Source organism: Zerene cesonia, chromosome 13 (assembly GCF_012273895.1).
Source record: "Zerene cesonia ecotype Mississippi chromosome 13, Zerene_cesonia_1.1, whole genome shotgun sequence".
Classification (NCBI taxonomy): Eukaryota; Metazoa; Arthropoda; class Insecta; order Lepidoptera; family Pieridae; genus Zerene; species Zerene cesonia.
In genome coordinates, this window is record NC_052114.1 from 7466720 (window position 1) to 7486767 (window position 20048).

Below are 20048 nucleotides of genomic sequence, written 5' to 3' on the forward strand. Positions count from 1 at the left end.
CACCTACACCAATACAGTCTGCATTATGAAACTAAAACTATAGTTTTCTTTTATATAACCCTATGTATACATACTATACCTTTACCATATATGGTCATGAATATGTCAAATTATTTGAAATATATACAAAGTCTCCTTATATTAGGTCTTTGTACTATATCTCTATTGTTTGAGATTCGAGAGATTCTAGAAAATTTGCCAATCTTACTACCCGAAGTAGAAAAAGGAATGAGTGGAATACTTGTAGAAATTTGATGTTTTAAAAGTTATATGCATATTAAAAAAAGCAGTGGTGGCTCAGTGGTGAGAACCTCGGGACTTCAAAATCGATAAGTCGAGGTTCGAGATCGGGGCGAGCGTGCAGGAAATAAATTGATTTTTCAATTTATCTGCACATGTGGATAACATCACCACTGCTTAAAACGGTGAAGGAAAACATCGTGAGGAAACCGGCATGTCCAAGAATTCAAACTTCGACGACATGTGACATCTGCCAACCCGCCAGCGTGGTGGATTATGGCCTGAACCCTCATAGGAGGCCTGTGTCCCAGCAGTGGGAACAATATATGCTGCTGATGATGATGCATATTTTACTACTTTATACAGGCATGTTCTTTGAAACTGAGTATTTGTATTAACATAGAATAGTGACTGTCTTAGATTTTGTTTAGATATAGTATATGGGTTACAATTTCTTTAACTGTTCATTAATAAGTAGATAAACCATGCCCACTACATGAACTTCAAACATTTCACATTAAAATATGATTAATTAATCACACAAGCAAATAATGCCTTTGAATAAAGTAAATATTTGAACATGCTGGTTCTCCTGATGAATGAATTTTTTGTACATATTTAGTTTTTGACAAAAAGAAGCATATTTTTTGGGGTTAAACAATATCAGATATGGATTTTAAGGCACATCTTTCTAAAGTGTCTTAAAAAGCTTGTGAATGGCAATAATATCGTTTTGAGTATATTTAATTAAGTAGGTTAGTAGTTTTTAAGTCTGCTATATTTTATTTGTTATGGACTAGCGGTCCACATGATATGATGATGATGATGGTCTCAATGGTACGTACATATTCTATATTCATTCAGAGATCATGTTAATCTCTTGTAGTATGATGAAAAAATATTTTAAATTAGTCTAGTAGTTCTTAATGAATTCAAGCGAAGTTCTATTGATTAATTCAGTATCAAAACATTCGCGAGAATAAAAAACATTCAATTGTTTATTTTGTGTTTTTTATTAAACAGAAAATGTATTTCAGCAAAGATAATACAAATATCATTTTTAAAGTTCATAAATAAGGTAGGCTTGCATGTATAACTTCAATTCCTTTACAACATTAAATAATAATTTGGCTATAATATGATATTATCTTTGCCAATAATATTTTGAGAAAATTATTTTCTACACATCCACAGATAAAAATATTTGCTTTAATATTGAACACTACTGAACAATTGTGCTCTAAAGCTAATAAGAATATTTTCTTTTATTATATAACAATGATTATTCTGCTGATACAATATTTCACTTACAGGTGATATATTGGAATGTATGTTCGTCTCGGAACACTATCATTTAAATCTAGATAGGAAGTCAAAAACATTAAGCATATTTTAATAATTGAACTTTACGGTAATAACACCCTACATTCACAATACTAAAATCAACAATCAAGTAACTGTAATAAGTAACTTTATTTTAACCTTGCTAAATTGTACTTTGAGAATCCCATGGAACAAGCGATCACTATTTAGCTAAGATCATATCATATGACATGTTAAGGTCCCTAGCCTACTTGAGTGATAAGATTCGTAATAGTAATACTTTGACATCTTCACTTAAGCTACGAACAATACATAACATCAACTATGCAACACAATAAGACAGCATCAAGCTGTATCACATTTATAATAAATACAAATAAATAAATTTATTAATGAAATAATATAATACACTATATAGACAATTGTTGAGCTATTGCCTACTAACAACCCCAGGATTTCCGCAACCATGTCACATTTTATTTTTCAAAAAATAAACATGTCTATAAGAAGGAAAAATATTTACAAAGTATAATTTCAATCTATAAAAATAAATGTTAAAGTAACTGTATAGTATATGACATGGTTCTCAGATTTGCATACCACCGAGCCCTCTGTGCATAAGCTGTGTAAAGATTTACAAGACATTAGATTAGATATAGGACATAGCTCATAGAGGATATATTTAACGTTTGTATAATAAATAAAAATAAATGGAAACTCAGGGTTACAACAAAACAACAATTTCAGAATTAAAAATTAAGAACCATGGTACTTATACACAGAAGTCAAAATTTCCCCATATCTATATAGGAGTCATATTGCAATTCATAACTATCATATAAGGTTTGTTCTTCATTAGTGGGAACATTCGACGAAGGGGTTATAAATCTCGTACTAGTCGTATCTTCACAAATGGCCGTGTCATCTGAACTCTCACTGTGGCTATCGATATATTCGAACAATTTCCTCTGGATATCATCACAATTATCGGTTTCATCCACTTCATTACTAGCGCTCGTTACTTCGACGTTCACAGTATCAAACGAATGGGAAAGCAAAGCGTCCTCGCATGACGGTACAGCGATCTCGGCGCGAGACGAACACGCGTCTTCTGTGAATCTTCCAGAATCGCCCAATTCCGAAATATTCAGAGACAGAGTGTCATCAGCTACTGTGAGTGAATCCATTGGCACATTATTCGCAACTTTGGCTTCAATTTTACCAACATTCAATATATTGTCCTTGGTAACTGTTATAGAATCATCATCAGACAGATCGACGTCTGCGTTAAGGGTGACAGAATCTTCGTTTTCATCTTTAACAACGTGCAAATGTTCCAAGTCATCCACGCATTTAGTGGAATCGTCACTGTCGGACACGAGAAGCTCGATGCTTCTGTCCAACAAGCCGGTGTCGGTGCAAGTCGAGAGATCATCTTCGAACACGATTTCGACGCTCCGTATCCTCATGAGGGGCATTTTGGCCGGTGACACTTCGTTGCCTTTCGCTGTTCTGACTTTTATATTGAGACTAGAGTCAGCTAACGATTCTGTGCACTCGCTAGTATCGTCATAGTCGATTTCGAAGCTTCTGAGATCTGAGGCGCAAGGCGAACATTCGGTAGATCTAGCTTTTAATGAATAAATAAGTGCATTGGGATGTTGCGGTGAGGGCGTGCGCGTGGTATGCGAATGTAGTCCCTAAGGTTGCAGCGAATCTTAGTGTATGGTTGTGCCGAGATCGAGCCCACCCTCTTCTTGCATCTTTGTGAGGAATTTTATCACACGCGACTCTTCGTCCGTCTGTTTCACCATGTCCACCAGAGCCAACAGTTTCTTGATGCCAATGAAAATTCTGAAAAAAGGAACATGTAAAGACAGTTTTCTTATGAATTTTTTTTTTCTTTCTTCGTTATGAAAAATGGTGTCATTAACAAAAATTTAAACAGCACACATTATTTCGGTTGGAACAATTAACAATTGGCTGAATAATATAGTCAGATGCCAAAATCACCAATTAAAATAACATTTGTGGGAACATAAATGTAAAGATCTTTGTTCTAGAAATTTTCACAAAAGGCCACCACATACTTTCTTTTATTTGGGACCAAACCACTCTTTGGCACAACACTCCCACTTGATAAGACTTGACGACTTACCAAAGTGAAAGAAAAAGAAATAAAAAAGAAAATTCGAAATTCTAAATTCAAAAACTGTACGCACTTGGCGCCGCGCAGCTCGTGCTGTATCTTGGCGAGGTCGCGGCGCGAGAACGCGTCGCTCTGCTCGAGCACGGCGAGCACGTGCTCCGGCTGCGAGAGGCTCGGCACGTGCAGCACGCCCGTGAACGCGGACAGCACCTCCATGTCTTCCAGCACTTGCCTGTAAGGGTTCAACACATATTTCAAGTCGGTATATACTTTAATACAATACAAAAGAAATGTATTGGTAATTTTGTTGAATATGTAATAACCACTAGAAATAAAATCAAGTACAAGTCTAAAAAGTATGCTGTTTTTTTTAATTAAACATATTCCAAACGTATTATAATCTTGTCGATCAACTTACTTTTTTTTGTTTCCAATAATATATAATTTATCGATTAACTACACTTCTAACTAAATACTACAGAACTAAACCTATCCCACCTCACTACTTCAATCAATACACACCGTCTACTGCTAGTGCACAGGATGAGCAGTTTCCTGCCCTTGGGCGGTTCCTTCTTCAGCAGCACCAGGAGTGCCTGCAGTGTCAGGTTGGAGTACCGCGGGCCGATGGGCCCATAGTCCAACAGACGCTCGATGTTGTCCACGAGTATACAGGACAAGCTCGAGCGGTACGCGTCGTCGAAGTACTGATGAAAATTGAGGGTAGATTTAAAGATACTGTGATGGTTTTTTGTTGAGCAGTATCTTCACCATCACCTCAAACTCAAACATTTATTTATTCAATTTGACTTCTTATAGAAGCACTTTTGAATCTTCATGACATAGATTTCATTTGTACCACCTGTTCAGAACACAGTTTCTACAGAGAAGAGCCGACAAGAATCTCTGTAATTGCTGTTTGCTAATTTTTTATTTTTATTGCGCCCAATGTTATAATCAAGTAGTATGAATATTATGATAAAAAAACAGGCTGATACAGAATTCTCAAAAAAGGTTACCTCTAAAACGTTTTTAATTTAAATTGTGATAAGTATAAAACAACATTAATTCTTTGATGCTTCATTGGATTACATCCATTCTATACTATGTATCCTATTTTAGACCCTTAAAATGACTGACAACATAAATAGTTATCCTTAATAAAATCATAAAAAAGTCATATTATACTTAAAAAAATTCAAGTACCTTCCTTATTTGCAGGCACTTAGCGGATTCGGTGAAGCCAACCATGTCTTCAGGCGAGCACACCTTCACAAACGGGAAGTCAGACATCTTGGCGAGTTGCGCCGCCAGGGCCGTCTTACCGCTGTTGGGTGGCCCTTCTAGTAGCACTGATACTAGCCCTGGATGATGATAAGGATTGATAGAACTTCGATTACTGTCACCAGATCATTATTTAATCGGTGTTTGTATAATATTGAAACGGTGTTTGTATAATATTCGAATAAGTGACGGTATGACTCATTGAAGGTGATAGTGTGTCGCTCAGATCCTTCCCAGTGTGATACAATGACATTACACAAATATTAATTTGATTGTATAGCTGTGAATTTGATATTTGATAAATGGTCGTTCTCTATATTTTATATTAGTAAGTAAAATAAAATGTTTTGTATTATACAGTATAAATATGTATAAATAGAGTGTTAGAGTTGCAAAATTGTTTTAAACGCAATATTCGCGAATATTGGATTTTTTATTATTATTATAAGAAGATACATAAAGATCACTCTCTAATTCCAAAGCAACTTTTTACAAATATTCAGTTTATAAGCAGAATGAGAAACCATCTATAGAGTAACAAGAATAGAAGTAACTTCTGAGTGTAAAGGCGAAGTCAGATTATTAATTTTTTTTTTATGTCACAGTCGGCAATGGAGCTGGTGGGACGCCTGATGGTAAGCGCTACCACCGCTCATGGACATTTGGAGAGACGTAAGGTCCATTGCAGACCTTACGCTTCTACAAATGGATTGCCGACTTTGACTGGGAAAGACTAGGAAAAGGATATGGGCCTCCGGCTCCCCCACTCACCGAACGAAACACAGCAGAATGCTATTTCACGCCGGTCTTCTGTGGGGGTGTCGTACTTCCCCGGTGCGAGCTGGCCCAATTCGTGCCGAAGCGTGCTCAACTATCACATACAAAATGTCCAAAAATAAACATAAACAGTAATTACCACTAGCTTCAGTAGCCCTAGCCTGCTGTGTGTACAGTTGTCCGTCTTCAAGTACCGACGAAACGGGTGAGCCCCAATTGATGATGCCGCGAGCGAGGAAATGTTCCAATGCTTCCGCTGCTGTACCGAACGCCTGGTTGTAACACAAGAAGGAAGTCACTAATAGTGAATGATTCGGAGGTTTTATATGATTTTAAATATGTATTTGTTTAATTTAACAATTAACTAGCGTTCTGCTGCGGCTTCACCCGTGCTATATATATAGCCTATAAAAATCAGGGAGCTCATACCTATCCAATAGTAAAAGAACTTTTGACATCGGTCCAATAGTTCATGAGAGTCACTCCGTCCTAAAAAACATACAAACTCTTCAGTTTTATTTGTATTTATTGTGATTTTTAATGTACAGATCCTCTCCATTTAAAAAAAAATCGATAAATTAGTGAAGGAATTGGCTTGCTCTCTATGAGAGAGAGAAAGAGAGATAGACAGAGAGAGAAACACGCGCACGCCGCACGGCTTACAACTATAGCAAAACGCGCGTTAAAACGTTTGGCCTTAATTTTCTTCCGTCCAACAACTATCAACCAAGCACACACCGGCTTAATATCATTCTCCAAGGCGTGCAAGAAATCGGTCCGTTCCACCATCAGCTTCTCCATCGCCTCCGGGTCCACCTCCACCTTGCTGGACGCTTTGATCAGCCTGTTCATGGCGGTCGACTGCGCCGCGCGCACCAGACCCTCGAGCTCCGCCCCGGAGAAGTTCTTGGTGAGCGCCGCCAGTTCCTGTGTATGGGTTTGTTTGATAATTTATAGGGTAGATATAATCGATGGTATTAAAATAAATCATTTATGTGTTATGCAACAGAGTAACGCTTTTTTTAGTTTTTACAAAAGTAACAATGACGTCAACTGGCTGGAAATCTATGGAGCTATCGAGTATTAAAGAAAAAATGTTTCAATACAATGACAATGGCTGATGATAAAACCTTTTTAAATAATAATTCGATATGAAAATTATTCAAATACACTTATAATAACCATTTTAATGTATTAGTGGTAGTACTAACTGTTAAAGAAAAAAAAAGGACTAGCAAACGCACCTTGCAATCGACATCTTCCGAGATTTTCTTATACTCCCTCATACGTTTGGTATGAATGCTCAGGATTTGCACCCTACCCTTCTCGTCCGGCAAACCGATCTCCATCTGGACCTCTAACCTTCCCGGTCGGAGCAGCGCCTCGTCGATCATGTCCCGTCTGTTCGTCATACCGATAACGAGGATATTGTTCAGTTGGTCCACACCTGAGGGAAGAATAAATCTGGACTAATAACTAACTTCTGGCTGCGACTTCGTCCCAGTGAAATAGTCACTTTGGGCGACGAACACTTGCAGCGTGCACAGCGGAAGCTCTCAATAGGAAAAAAATCTGCCGATTTTGAAACATTATTCATTGGCGCTCCGCTCCTATTGGTCTTAGCGTGATGATATATAGCCCATAACCTTCCTCAATAAATGGAACTATCTAACACGGAAAGAATTTTTCGAAACATAACATCTATTTTACAATCCTAGTTCCTGAGATTACCGCGTAGAACCATACAAACAAACAAACTCTTCAGCTTCAACATATTAACTGAACGCAACGTGTTTGGGTTGAATTTGAAGTCCATTATAGCAATGAAAAAGTTATGAAACGGGGAAAAATGCATAGGCAGTTTTTGTATAAAATTCTCTTGTCATTTTAATAACCAAACTCGAACGATTTGACAATTTTTTTAAAGAATTATTTAAATACCATAATAATCACTTAACGGCCATTGTTATTTATTATTCTATTAGTATCATTAGTATCATTACCATCGATCTTTGACAGCAGTTGGTTAACAACGGTGTCGTGAACGCCGGTGTTGCCCCCAACGGAGCCTCTCGCTTTGCAAATAGCATCGATTTCGTCGAAGATTATAATATGAAGTCCACTGTTGGGTCCGCACTGAGAACGAAATATCATGCTGATTTATTATGGAGTTTTAACACAAAACTATAAATAAACTCTTTGTTCAGTCAGTGACCCATAAACTACAATTATATATATGGAACTAGACGCTTGTCCCTGCTCCGCCCGGATATCTAGATTCCTGTTTTATTTATAAAAAGCATCCTATCACCCAAGTTAGCTCATACCATTATGTATACGAAATTACGTCAAAATCCGTTCAGTAGTTTCAGTGTGATGACGGGCCAACTTCCAAACAAACAAAGTTTCATATATACAATATTAGTGTGATAGTGTGATAATTATTATTTATCCATGTAAAAGTATAGAGAGTGTAGTCTGATTGATCACTTTTGTTTAAACCTTGTTGCATTTCCATAAAAAGCGGCAAGGTATTTTAACCATTTCATAGAATTGTCACCATTTATACCTAATACATAATTATTATTTTTAAACAAAAATCTAGACGATCTTCTAAGTGTCATAACTAAACCAAATTTAAATGGTACATGGGAGGTACCAGCTATAAAATAAATAAAAATCATAAAAATCGGTTCAAAACTATGAGGTAACCACTACAAAAAAATACAATCGAATTGATAACAACTTCCATTTTGAAAGTCGGTTGAAAAGTATTATTTTATCTATTAATACGAGTATTCCATATGTGTTCTCAATCCAAAAATCCCCAAACTGATGACCTCTGGAATAGAGCACATATTCCCCACGTACTATCGACCATAGCTTACGACGATAACTCACCCTCTTTTCTTCTTCTTCGGCGTCAGCGAACAGTCTCCGGATGTTGGCCTCACTCTCACCGACATATTTGTCCAATATTTGCGGGCCGTTCACAATTTTCGGTTCACGCGCGTTCAACATTTTGCCAATTTGCCGTGCCATTAGGGTCTTACCGGTACCGGGTGGGCCGAAGAGCAGGATACCCTTTACGTGCTTGCATCCTACAAAATATCATTGCATATTTGTATTTAAACTAAGCGTATTTAAAGCGACCCGCTGCGGTTCCGCACGGGTGCAAAGATGCATGTGATTCGAATAAACTTTCGTCTTAATCACTCTATCCATTAAAAAAACCATCAAAATCTGTAGCATAATTTTAAAGATAGCATACAGACACAGACGGCGTAAAGCGACTTTGTTTTGTATAGATAGTGATATTGGCATCTGCTAATATATGAAGTGAAACTGTGTTCTGAATATTAATCATTGTTTCATTCACAATTGTTATAAATAAACTGAAAATATAATAACGTATAATACAAAATTTAATTTAATGGATAATCAGCAGTATAGTATAGCCAGTTTTGAAACAAAACAAATGTTTAAGTAAGTTGTTTATATTATAATTCTGAAATTAGAATATTTGTGATAAAATAGCTAATAAAATGTAAGTACTGAGTAGCCTCTCACCTAGCTGCTCAACGACTTCCGGTGGGAAGACACGGGATGCGAAGGCACGACGGAATATAGCATTGAACTCATTGTCCAGACCACCGATTCCCATCTTTCCGAAATCCCAGTCTGGGTTGATGATGGATTGACGCGGTTGCTTCCTAAATATCATACGGTGTAAATATATATAATAAATTTCGTAATTATTTTCAGTTTATGCTTATGAATTTGTTTTTTAGAATAGATCGCTAAACCTAAGGAGGCGGGTACAAATTCCGCCTCATGATCGAACTTTATCTATTCTTTAAAATTTTATAAATGTATATTTATAATTATACCGAATGTCTGTTCAATTCACGAAATTTTACGCATTAAATGATATGTGATTCAGTTAATGTGTAAAATTTCACAAATTCAATCTGGTTTATAATAGTGTCCTAATTCGTTATCCTCAAAAATGAATGTAGACTTTCTTGCCTTGACTTTGACTTGAAGTGACGAAAAGAAATGTATAAATATTTATAAAAACTACATAAAAAAATGTACCCTTTAGCCTTGCCGACAAGGTTGAGCGAAGAGTTCTCAGCCTTATCGAACTGGATGCAAGCGTCAGGCAAAAGCCGTCCAAGCTTAACGCGACGCGGCACCGCATTTGCCCCAGATGCTAATGCTTGTACATCAACCGCTGTTAAAAAATAAATAAGTTTTTTTTTTTTTCAATTAGACATTTGGCATATTAAATTCACTCAGTGTTTCCCAATGCGAATTCTATTATTAAGTTCTTATAAGATATCTCGTACACAAGGATGTAAAGATGTTATCATTTTAGTATGAGGGTAAGAGATTGGGGTAAAGTAAGACATTAAAATTACAGAAAGATAAGGAAGTGTTAAAGAGGCGTTTTTCTAGATTTATAAGAATTTGAATCCTTTGCATAAATATTTAAAAGAATGTAAATGCTTTAGGGAGAAACACAATAAAAATTGATTAACACATACTCAAATGCTCAAATACAATAAAAAAAAATTGTACTTAATTATTTAAAATAAAAAATGTAAGGACTATAGATATAATTATAAAACATAATATTGCGATTAGCGAAGAAAAAATTATTTATATTTAAATGACATTTGAAACACATTTAACTTGTGGTAAAGTAACATGTTGATAAAAATTCTGATTGGAAAATGTCTAGTCATGTTGATAAAAATTCAGTTGAAAAATGTGCTAGGTAAGTTGCATAATCTGAATTGTGATCAGAACTTTTTTGTAATCGTTTTTTATTCATAACATATCATTCATACACCTTGATAATTTTTTGCATTGTTTTTCAGTATAATTGGTAGTTAATGTTTCATAATATTGTGTACTCAGATATATGATACATGTACACAGATAACAAAATTTTTAAAATACTTCCTGACTATGTTAAGTTAGATAGACAGATGATTACCACTGAGTATAATGACTCACCATACCACTAATATTTATTTCATTTTATTCCATTTCATTTTAGTTTATTACAATATAACATAAATTATTATTATAACAAGAAATATTTTCTTGTGTTTCATTTTACGCGTGTATTATACATTTAAAAATTAAAGACTTTTAAACGGATTTAAGACATGTAACATCTGTCTCCCGTGACCACGCTCGCTGTAAAGTGTTCGAAACGTCGGGTTAATAACATAATGAATAAATCGTATTTAAAATCTCTTTAAAAGTCTTTAATTGCTAAGAGAAATTTTTTTTCTATTTTCTGAGAGTTAAAAAAACATTACTTCTATCTATCTATTCTATGAAAGGGAAATAAATATAAATAAATATTTATTTATATATTAACATAACTTACCTTCCAAGTTCTTGACAATTAAAGACAAAACTTTCTTCTCCTGGAAGGAAAATGCCAATTGTTGGCCAACAGTGAATATTTGGTTGGAAAACTGAATGAGGAAGTCTCGTGCCATTTGCTCTGAATCATAGGGCTCCATTGAGGTCCTTGTTAAAAAAAAAACAACAGAAATTATATGGGTCTTATTAAAAAAAAAACTAAATTATGAAAATGTTACATAACAGTATAGATAAAAAAGGAAAGAGCATTTTTTTTTGAGGAAAATCTCTGATAAGGTATTTTACATTTTTAAAAAATTATATATTTATGTAATTTTTGTGCATTCCCTAGGGACCAGATGTTCAATTTTATAAAAAAAAAATTATTTTACTTAATTGGGTAATTTGATATTCATCATTTTTATATTACTATGATTATTCACATTTGAAGTCTGCTAAAATTAATAAGAATGAAATAAACCTTGAAAAAAACATGGTCAATAGAATAGACTGGAGGAAGACATACAAAGATTTGCCAGGATTGGGCCACCAGACTATGTTCTTGGTGTCATAGACTCTTTAGGGTTGTCAAAATAAGTGTACTATTATGTTAAGATATTTTCTGTCTGATTTCTTCCAATATCATTATTATTCAATTAAAAAATTAATGCATTTATATCATGTAACTTACGTTTTTTTAAGCATGAAGTCAGCTTCAAGTGTAACACTGCAGAGACATTCTGCATTTTGTGGCTTGAAGGGCCTCACTTCAATTGTCTAAAACAAATTATGTATATACATTAAGATTTTTTATTTCTTAAGAACAAAATAAATGTTACAACTAATACAAATACCTGGCTCTGATTACATAATACCCACAAAAAAAGAATCCTAAGGTTATTGATGAAGTATGTTGAGTGTTCTTAAAAATTTAATTATCCCTTTACCTGCCCAATGGAGAGTGTAGCCCATTTACGTTGGGGAGCGGAAAATCCTACAGTACCGCGGTCCACCCCACTGTAGAATCTGACACTAAATACAAAGTGCTGAGATGGACCTGTTGAAATCTCGATATGCCTGTAAGTAGTAGATATTTTACATGAAAGAAGTTTTCATTACCTACAGCATGAAACCAGTATAATACTAATAATAATAAAGTAGTACTAATGTCTCTGAAATTTCAGGAATTTTGTATCTTTATATTAACAGGTACTTACTTTACATCACTCGGAAAATCATCAGGATTCACAAGAGCACAGTTTGTAATTGCCAGCTCATCAGAGGGGCATTTAGCTGCCTTCATACGCTGTAAATATATATTATTCAACCAAATGTACTAAGTGTAACATAATTATGATATTATTGATTTTGAAGTTCAATGCAACATTTTATGTTAATAAATGGTAGTTTATTGAAATGAAAAAAGCTCCAAATAGAATGCAAAATGATGACATGAATACGAAATGTATTAAGAGTTAATTAATTTAGCTTAGTAATTAAAAGGATGCAAAAAATAACTAATTAAAACAGAAATTACATATAATAATAATATAAATAAGAGTCTTATGTAAAAGTATTTAATTAAATTAAAATAAATTTCCTGCGCAACTTACCATTGAAGACATTTTTATTGAGATATTTTATTTATTTTGTATTCTCAAAACCGAGTTGTGTTATGACAGTAATGATTCACGTTGATTGGAGTGACATCAACCCAAAATTACCACTTTTTGCCATCAATCAGAAGTCTGGTGATGCCCGTTGAAAGGAAAATACTGCAGTAAAATGTTTTGGTGTGGTGTCTTTTGGATTTCACAATACCTACAGTGGATCAATACATGCAAAGATGTTGCTATATACAAAATCTTGTCTTACTAGGCACTTTGTTATTCAATATTCGTGGTTCTTTGGTAAAATTTTGGTAAAATTCACTGTTAAATACAAAATGCATTATTAATCATACTTCTCATCCTAGATTGTAATAATATATTATCTAGTAAATGTTTGACTTAACACCACACCCTTATAATACATTAAAATATAATAGGTAATACAAATATATATTATATAGTTACTGTGTCTTATGCAAATAAAAATAATGATTACGCGTAATAATAGCTATTTGATTTACACAAAAAGTCATTTTTATTTATTTAATTAAATCGGTCCTTTTGTTAATGAGGAGTTCTGTAACAAGCAAAAAATATATAAGTATTAATATACAGATACCCCTAGCACCTGCCTCCTAGACCTTCTCTTTTTAGTAGTGTTTTATAATGTCGAATCTCAGACACTGTTAGCACTAATCCTGAGCACTGATCAACGCTTTTTTGAAGTAAGCATTGATCACCTAGAGCTTTAGGTTAAACACTTTATCACTTTACCATACCATGACAGAATATCAGTCGATTGCATGAAAAAATCTGATAATTTATTTTAAGTGCGCTCATATTTCACAGGTTTTGTGTCATGACTAGCTATTAAATGTTAAATCGTTAATCTTAATTAAAGGTGTGTAGGTATGTGGTAGTCGAGCACGCTTCGGCACGAATTGGGCCAGCTCGCACCGGGGAAGTACCACACCCCCACAGAAGACCGGCGTGAAATAGCATTCTGCTGTGTTTCGTTCGGTGAGTGGGGGAGCCGGAGGCCTATATCCTTTTCCTTACCCTTCCCAGTCCTTTCCTTTATTCCTTTCACCAATCCTTTCTTAATCCCTTCCCAAAAAGTCGGCAATCCATTTGTAGAGGTGTAAGGTCTGAAATGGACCTTATGCCTCTCTAAATGTTCATGGGCGGTGGTAGCGCTTACCATCAGGCGTCCCACCAGCTCCATTGCCGAATTTAACATAAAAAAAAAAAAAAAAAAAAAAAAGGTACAATAAAGAGGACTATCCTATCCTGCTAATCCTACTAATATTATATAAATGCGAAAGTTTGTAAGGCACACATCCTTGTGATTGTTACTTTTTCACACAAAAACTACTGAACTGATTGCAATGAAATTTGATACGTAGACAGCTGGATAACTGAAATAAAATATAGGCAACTTTTTATCCCGATATTCCTACGGGATACGGACTTACGCGGGTGAAATTAATTTTAATTGTTTAGGTCAAACGTCATAGTTAAATTTTATAGTCTATAATTTAACTGCCAAATGTGAACTGTCATTTTGTTAAAAAAGGGTGGAGTGGAGATTAGCTTTGTTTTTACTTGTCTGTTGACGATTTAAAAATTTTATTTAAATCCGACTTCTAAATGTGTGGTATATAAAATAGCACTCAAATATGAAGTGTATATTATTTATTTCGATATGTATATTTATAAGTTGTGGTAAGTGTTGTATTATTTAAATGTTTGGGTCTTGATGTTCCGCGTTTTAAAGCCAACGCCTAACAAACTTTAAATCTTTTAGTGCTGCCGATATCGTCAGAATGTAATATTCCAATAGTTCTAAGGAATTCTTGGTTTTCATTTGAAAATGGTCAACAGACAACTACTGACATCAACGCAAATGAAATGACCGGCAGGTAATATATGAGATTGTTTGGTTTTCCACTAATAAAAAATTGTACTTATATTTTGTTTTATACGGTGTCAATCGAGTAATTATCATGTATGAGTTGTTAATTGTTCGAAATAGGTAAATGTTTTCAGCTACTGTTTAATGAAATAAATTTAATGAATTAGAAAGTCTACCTCTTTATTTACTTCTAGTGAATGCAGTTGCACCGTTTTGAGAATGATCTTGAGTTTGCCATACTTTAACACATGTAACCAACTGATTGTTTTTTATTTGGAATATATATTGCTTTTTCTAGTTCTTGTTTACAATCTGAGAGTACAATAATATAACACAAGTTTGAAACAAATATGTTTTAAATGAAATTACATTTCTCAACACCGAGTTATTATTTTTTATTTTACATTGTTACATCTAACACATATAAGACAATTTGCATTTCTAGATTTCATTTCTATAATTAATCAAGTCCATATTTAATGCAAATCATTATTTTCTGTGCCAAGATGTTATGTAATCTATAATATTTTTGTTACAGAGGAGTGTGTGTTAACATACATTCTGAGTCACAGTCAAATTACTCTATGGTATTTAAATACACCAATTGTTACTATTGTGTGAAACTTATGGTCAGAACGGTGAATGTTCTGGAGAAGATCGAGACTCCCTGTGTGGACTTGGAGCCACATGAAGAGCCGACAGTGGAGAGAGTGTGCAGGCATCTCAACCCCGATCAATATTTTGTTACCCTGTTTGCTGAGAATTTTGTTCCTGTAAGTATTTCTTATGGTATTAAATGAATAAGTAAATTTTTTTTGATTGTCCAGTCCTTGAATCTGTTATAATTTCAAAACCTTGGAAGAATCCGGGTCTACTCTTAGGAGTCGATCCAAGGTATGTCTTCAATTTTGTTCTTTAAACTCTATTCAGAAAATTTTAAGTTAAACTAGTTAGTCAGTATATTTAAAATATATTATTCTTAGAAATGTTAAACTCTTCTTGAATCTATTGTTTCTATTCCCATGAGAAATGATATATCAATTGTACATAAGTTTTAATAGAAACGAAATAGAGGAAATCTATTCTTCAACATTATGATTGATGATGGTGATGACAACCAATTGTTGTACAATCCACTTTTGTTTTCCTTTTTTAATACACATATTTTCTAAGTCATATTTACAGTGAATTTTCTGTAGCATTAAGGATGATAATGTTTAATCAATTTTGTAACACTTTCAGGTAAATTGTCGCTCATCATTGGAAGGCGTGTGGCAGTTTGCGTATCAAAACCGCTTCAGATTCACAGGTGAATGTAACAATCCCGAAGCACAAATAAGATCCTGTCAGACAGCTGGTACGCAGTTCTTGATCACAAATCAAAAGTTTAATATCACATACAGAAAGTGCCCCGGAATGTCTGGTACATTTGAGGGTGTTGTTGAATATAGTTGTTTGGGTAAGTTAATTTAATCTTTATAAAATTGTTTATTAGAAGTCAAATATATTAAGTAACAATTTTTATTGTGTGGTGAATGTCATATGTTTAATTAATTAACCACTATCCAAATTTTCAGTAATGTTTTAATAACAAATATCTCAGAGCAAACTATTATACTTTATGTGATACTTTTAGCTAGATTTGTAACAGCTTTTGAGTTCATGATCAATGAGTATATATGTACTATTACCTGCATCTGTATCCATTCTTTTGATTGTTAATTATGCCATATTTTTTATGAAACACTTGCATGTTTTAGGACATTGGTTTGTCAATAAAAACATGTTCTTTGCTGTGGCAAACACAAAGGAATCTCGTAAGGACGAAAGATACCGCTGTTTCTTGAGGAACAGAGATGATGATCTCTATATTGGTGCATCCATAACGCCGCAATGCAGTACCTTGAAAACCGTTGAGAAGTCTCCAGAGAGATATAGGATAACACCAGTGAAAGTAAGGCTATAAGAATTATAAATATACTACTTCATATAAATTAATTCTGTAAAAATCATATTGTTGCAAAATCTGCATGTAATATCAAAATGAATTAAAAACAGTATTATATTATTTTCCCTAGGCTGAAGTTGTAGAACCAGGCTGTCGATTACCACAAAACTTTTCTGGCGATTGGATCAATACCGCTAACATAGACGCTGACGTGTTTATAAACGAAACACATATAATCGAGACCTATTATCCTGATGAGGGGCGATATAGACGTACCATTTATGTGTGCAGGTAATTAACACTAATTATAATCAACATTTTCCAAGTTAATTGAATTGTGTTGTATTTATTATGTTTCTACCATGAGGGCTTACCCAGAAAGTAGTATATTGAAAACTTTATTTTTAAAATATTTTCTTTTGATATACAAATTTCAAATATTTACAGAGAACAGCGTGACAGCAGAGTGATGATGGCAAGATTAACTGTAGATGGGTGTCAGAAGGATTATGTCTGTTTTGATTTTGTACCACAACATCATAACGTCATAAGGTATTTTGTTAATTTAACATGTAAATTTGTACAATGTTAAAGATATAAAATATAGGTTTTATCCCAATTCAGTACGTGAAATTTAATCTGTTTAATTTTCTGAATTATATAATTAAAGAATACAATCAAAATATATTGTAAATTTTTATGTTTCTAAAATTGCTGCTCTCAATTTTTCAGGTTCCGCAAAGGTTTAGCCATGACGCAAAACAATTTCCACACAGTGTGCTCTTGGGTACAGTTTCAGAATAAACAGAAGTGGCGTTATGATATATTCCTTAAGAAGGATCCAACGCCCATCAGATGCCCGGTTGCTGGAAAATTTAACTTCACGCAAAGAGGCGATGTTAGGTTTGAAACAAGAATCCTTGGGGGTGTCACACTAAGTCCTCGGCCCAATTTGTACTGCAAAATAAATATAAGTGATTTCTCTGTGTGTGATGTCGATCAGAAAACAGTTCAGATAAAGGAGAATTACTGCCTCTCTGTTGATTATTTGGGAAGACCAGTGGATATTTATAGTGACCCAGATTATAAGATGAAATGTATTGGATATTGGAAAGAGAACTTGAAGTCGTATTTAATTACGTATGACGAACTTGATCCATTCTCCAAATATAGATGTTGGGTATATCAGAGAGCAGATCTTAATAGGTAATTTTTAAGCTATTGCATCGCAATCGTTTCCTTCCTTTTTTTTGGAAGAATGTACATAAAAAAATAAAGATATAAAATTACTTTTTACGAAAAAAAAATAGATCAGTTGGGCTGTTTGAAATATCAGATTAATGGAAAGTGCACTAATTACATACAAAATTCTATAATACCTGAATCATAAAACTTTCAGTTCAGTTAAAATATAATATTTAAAAATAAGGAAAACTTTCAAACTTTTTGTATATTTAAAATAATTTATCCTTGCTTTTTCCCTTTCAGAGTGCTCATGTCCCAAGCTCTCGGCGCATATTGTGATTTGAAACAAGATGTTACGTCATGGAACTATACAGAGGGCGCTGCGGTCGCGATAGAAATGGAAGAGTATGAAAGGGAAAGAGATCAATGTCCAATGCACTTCGACGATGGGAGTGACCCTTGGGCGACAAAAGAGAACTTTATTAAAGTGTTCTCATTCTCCTATTCGTTTTGGAGAGGAAACAGTGCGCCGGCGTTGTATATGACAAACTTAACAATAGTGGTTCTATTAGTTTCTGTTATGAAATGCCTACTTACTTAAATATAGGTTAGAATCCATTTCTCTTAATTTTTTATTACAATGTGAATATATATGCATATGCATCAGTATCTTTGATGATGAAAGTGAGTCATTTTTTACTAATAGAATGACTAACTAATATTTTTATTTCAGTTTACTTAAAAATACGTAGAAACAATTTGGGTTCTGAGGAACTTGTACTTAGGTACTAGCAATAACTCGTAAGAAGTAAGGTACAGTCAATCATTATGGGTAAAATTTATTGGTTAATGCTATAGTTTCCTAACTACTGCCTTAATGTTTATCTAGATATGTGTAATTTAGTGTATTTTTAGTAGAATCTCTGAGCACAATAATTAGTGAATTGTAATTAACCAATTTCAAAGAGTTTTATTTTCTTTATATAATAGCTTGTTTTATAGAATAAATAATAATGATCTGATATAAAACATTTTAAAGTACTGTATGTTTATTGTAATCTAACCAGCACAATCTTTAGGATATAAATATGGGTAAAATTAAGTGCCTTAAATAATGTAGGGTTTAGTAGCTTAAAAATTTTCGTAGAAATCTTAATTGTATACCTCAATTTATAAAATTCTTTGTTTTTTTTCTACAATTAAACTTTGTATACTAACGGCAGCATATTTGTCAAATCAACTTAGTTTTTGTTAAACCAGTTTGCAGCAGGCATTGTACAATTTATATTGTATTAGACATATAAGTATTATATCAAAAGATACAAAATCCGTCCAGTTATATAGTTTAAGCATTATATTTTTTAAGTCTTATGAGACTGTTTTTAATGTATAATTTTAATTTTTCTAAAAGACATTTCTTTAAACAATCCGTCCAAATATTTTTATAATTTTTTCTGACAATAAAAGTTAAAACATTTAAATGTCACATAATCTTTTATTTATCTTATTTACTCCATTGACTTAATATGGACAAAAAATGCATCTAAAATACTTTTCTAGCCTTCAATTGAATAGAACCCATAAAACAATAAAATAGATCAAGCTGAAATTAGTTGCTCATACCCCCTTGTCCCGCAGCGTCGCACATTGCCTCTTTAAATATTATGTACTAGCTTCCAACCGCGGCTTTGCTCTCGTGGAGTTAGGGCATTTACAAATGATTTAGTGACTGTATTTTGCATATAAAAACTTTGCAATTGCGTTTTCCTCTGCTGTGATAACTCAGATGCGCGTTGCGAAGCCAAGTAAACAGCGTTACTATTCATGCGAAGACTGCGACTGCATCAACGTCTCCGACATACGAAAGCTAGCTAGTCGCTCAGCCTGTTTCGTGCGCCGAGCTTCAGTTTCGTTTGTAGTCTCATTAGCCCGACGTCATGCTAAATAATCAGCTTGTTGTCTATGAATATTTTCTGCCTGTAGAATACAGGCAACGCCGTCTATTGGCACCTTGCTATGCTATACAGAGACTATGCTTACGTAGAATCAAAGTTCCTATATAAGTCAGATAATACCCTGTGTCCGTTCATGTATGTCAATACAGTAGTTTCAGTTTTTTTTTTTGGGAAGGGATTAAGAAAGGATTGACGAGAGGAATAAAGGAAAGGATTGGGAAGGGTAAGGAAAAGGATATGGGCCTCCGGCTCATACGAAACACAATAGCATGCTATT

General features: G+C 33.9%; 2 protein-coding genes across 2 annotated transcripts; one reads left to right on the forward strand and one right to left on the reverse strand.

Moving 5' to 3' along the window:
• Positions 1-2304: 2304 nt before the first annotated feature.
• On the reverse strand, positions 2305-12977 carry LOC119831122 (vesicle-fusing ATPase 1-like). Its single transcript, XM_038354379.1, has 16 exons — positions 12772-12977; positions 12376-12464; positions 12106-12235; positions 11850-11935; positions 11181-11326; positions 9872-10010; positions 9344-9486; positions 8675-8874; positions 7777-7909; positions 7018-7220; positions 6512-6700; positions 5913-6045; positions 4919-5076; positions 4235-4419; positions 3786-3944; positions 2305-3417 (listed from the first exon to the last, which is right to left on the reverse strand). The coding sequence occupies exons 1-16, from the start codon at positions 12781-12783 to the stop codon at positions 3282-3284; spliced, it is 2241 nt and encodes a 746-aa protein (XP_038210307.1). The 5' UTR covers positions 12784-12977; the 3' UTR covers positions 2305-3281.
• A 1352-nt stretch (positions 12978-14329) lies between these two features.
• On the forward strand, positions 14330-19299 carry LOC119831112. Its single transcript, XM_038354367.1, has 9 exons — positions 14330-14493; positions 14576-14690; positions 15222-15456; positions 15926-16142; positions 16444-16637; positions 16762-16922; positions 17079-17183; positions 17364-17837; positions 18120-19299. Exons 1-9 carry the CDS (start codon positions 14448-14450, stop codon positions 18415-18417), a joined length of 1845 nt encoding a protein of 614 aa, XP_038210295.1. The 5' UTR covers positions 14330-14447; the 3' UTR covers positions 18418-19299.
• Positions 19300-20048: the final 749 nt, after the last annotated feature.

What these genes read in the sequence shown, in the direction of transcription:
- LOC119831122 (XM_038354379.1), bottom strand. An exon ending in GATTTTCCGAGTGATGTAAA is followed by an intron (nt 12,236 to 12,375) that starts GTAAGTACCTGT and finishes TACTACTTACAG; the next exon opens with GCATATCGAGATTTCAACAG. An exon ending in AGTGCCTGCAAATAAGGAAG is followed by an intron (nt 4,420 to 4,918) that starts GTACTTGAATTT and finishes AATTTTCATCAG; the next exon opens with TACTTCGACGACGCGTACCG.
- LOC119831112 (XM_038354367.1), top strand. Translation starts at nt 14,448, where the DNA reads ATGAAGTGTATATTATTTATTTCGATATGTATATTTATAAGTTGTG. An exon ending in GCAAATGAAATGACCGGCAG is followed by an intron (nt 14,691 to 15,221) that starts GTAATATATGAG and finishes TTTTTGTTACAG; the next exon opens with AGGAGTGTGTGTTAACATAC. An exon ending in CGTACCATTTATGTGTGCAG is followed by an intron (nt 16,923 to 17,078) that starts GTAATTAACACT and finishes AAATATTTACAG; the next exon opens with AGAACAGCGTGACAGCAGAG.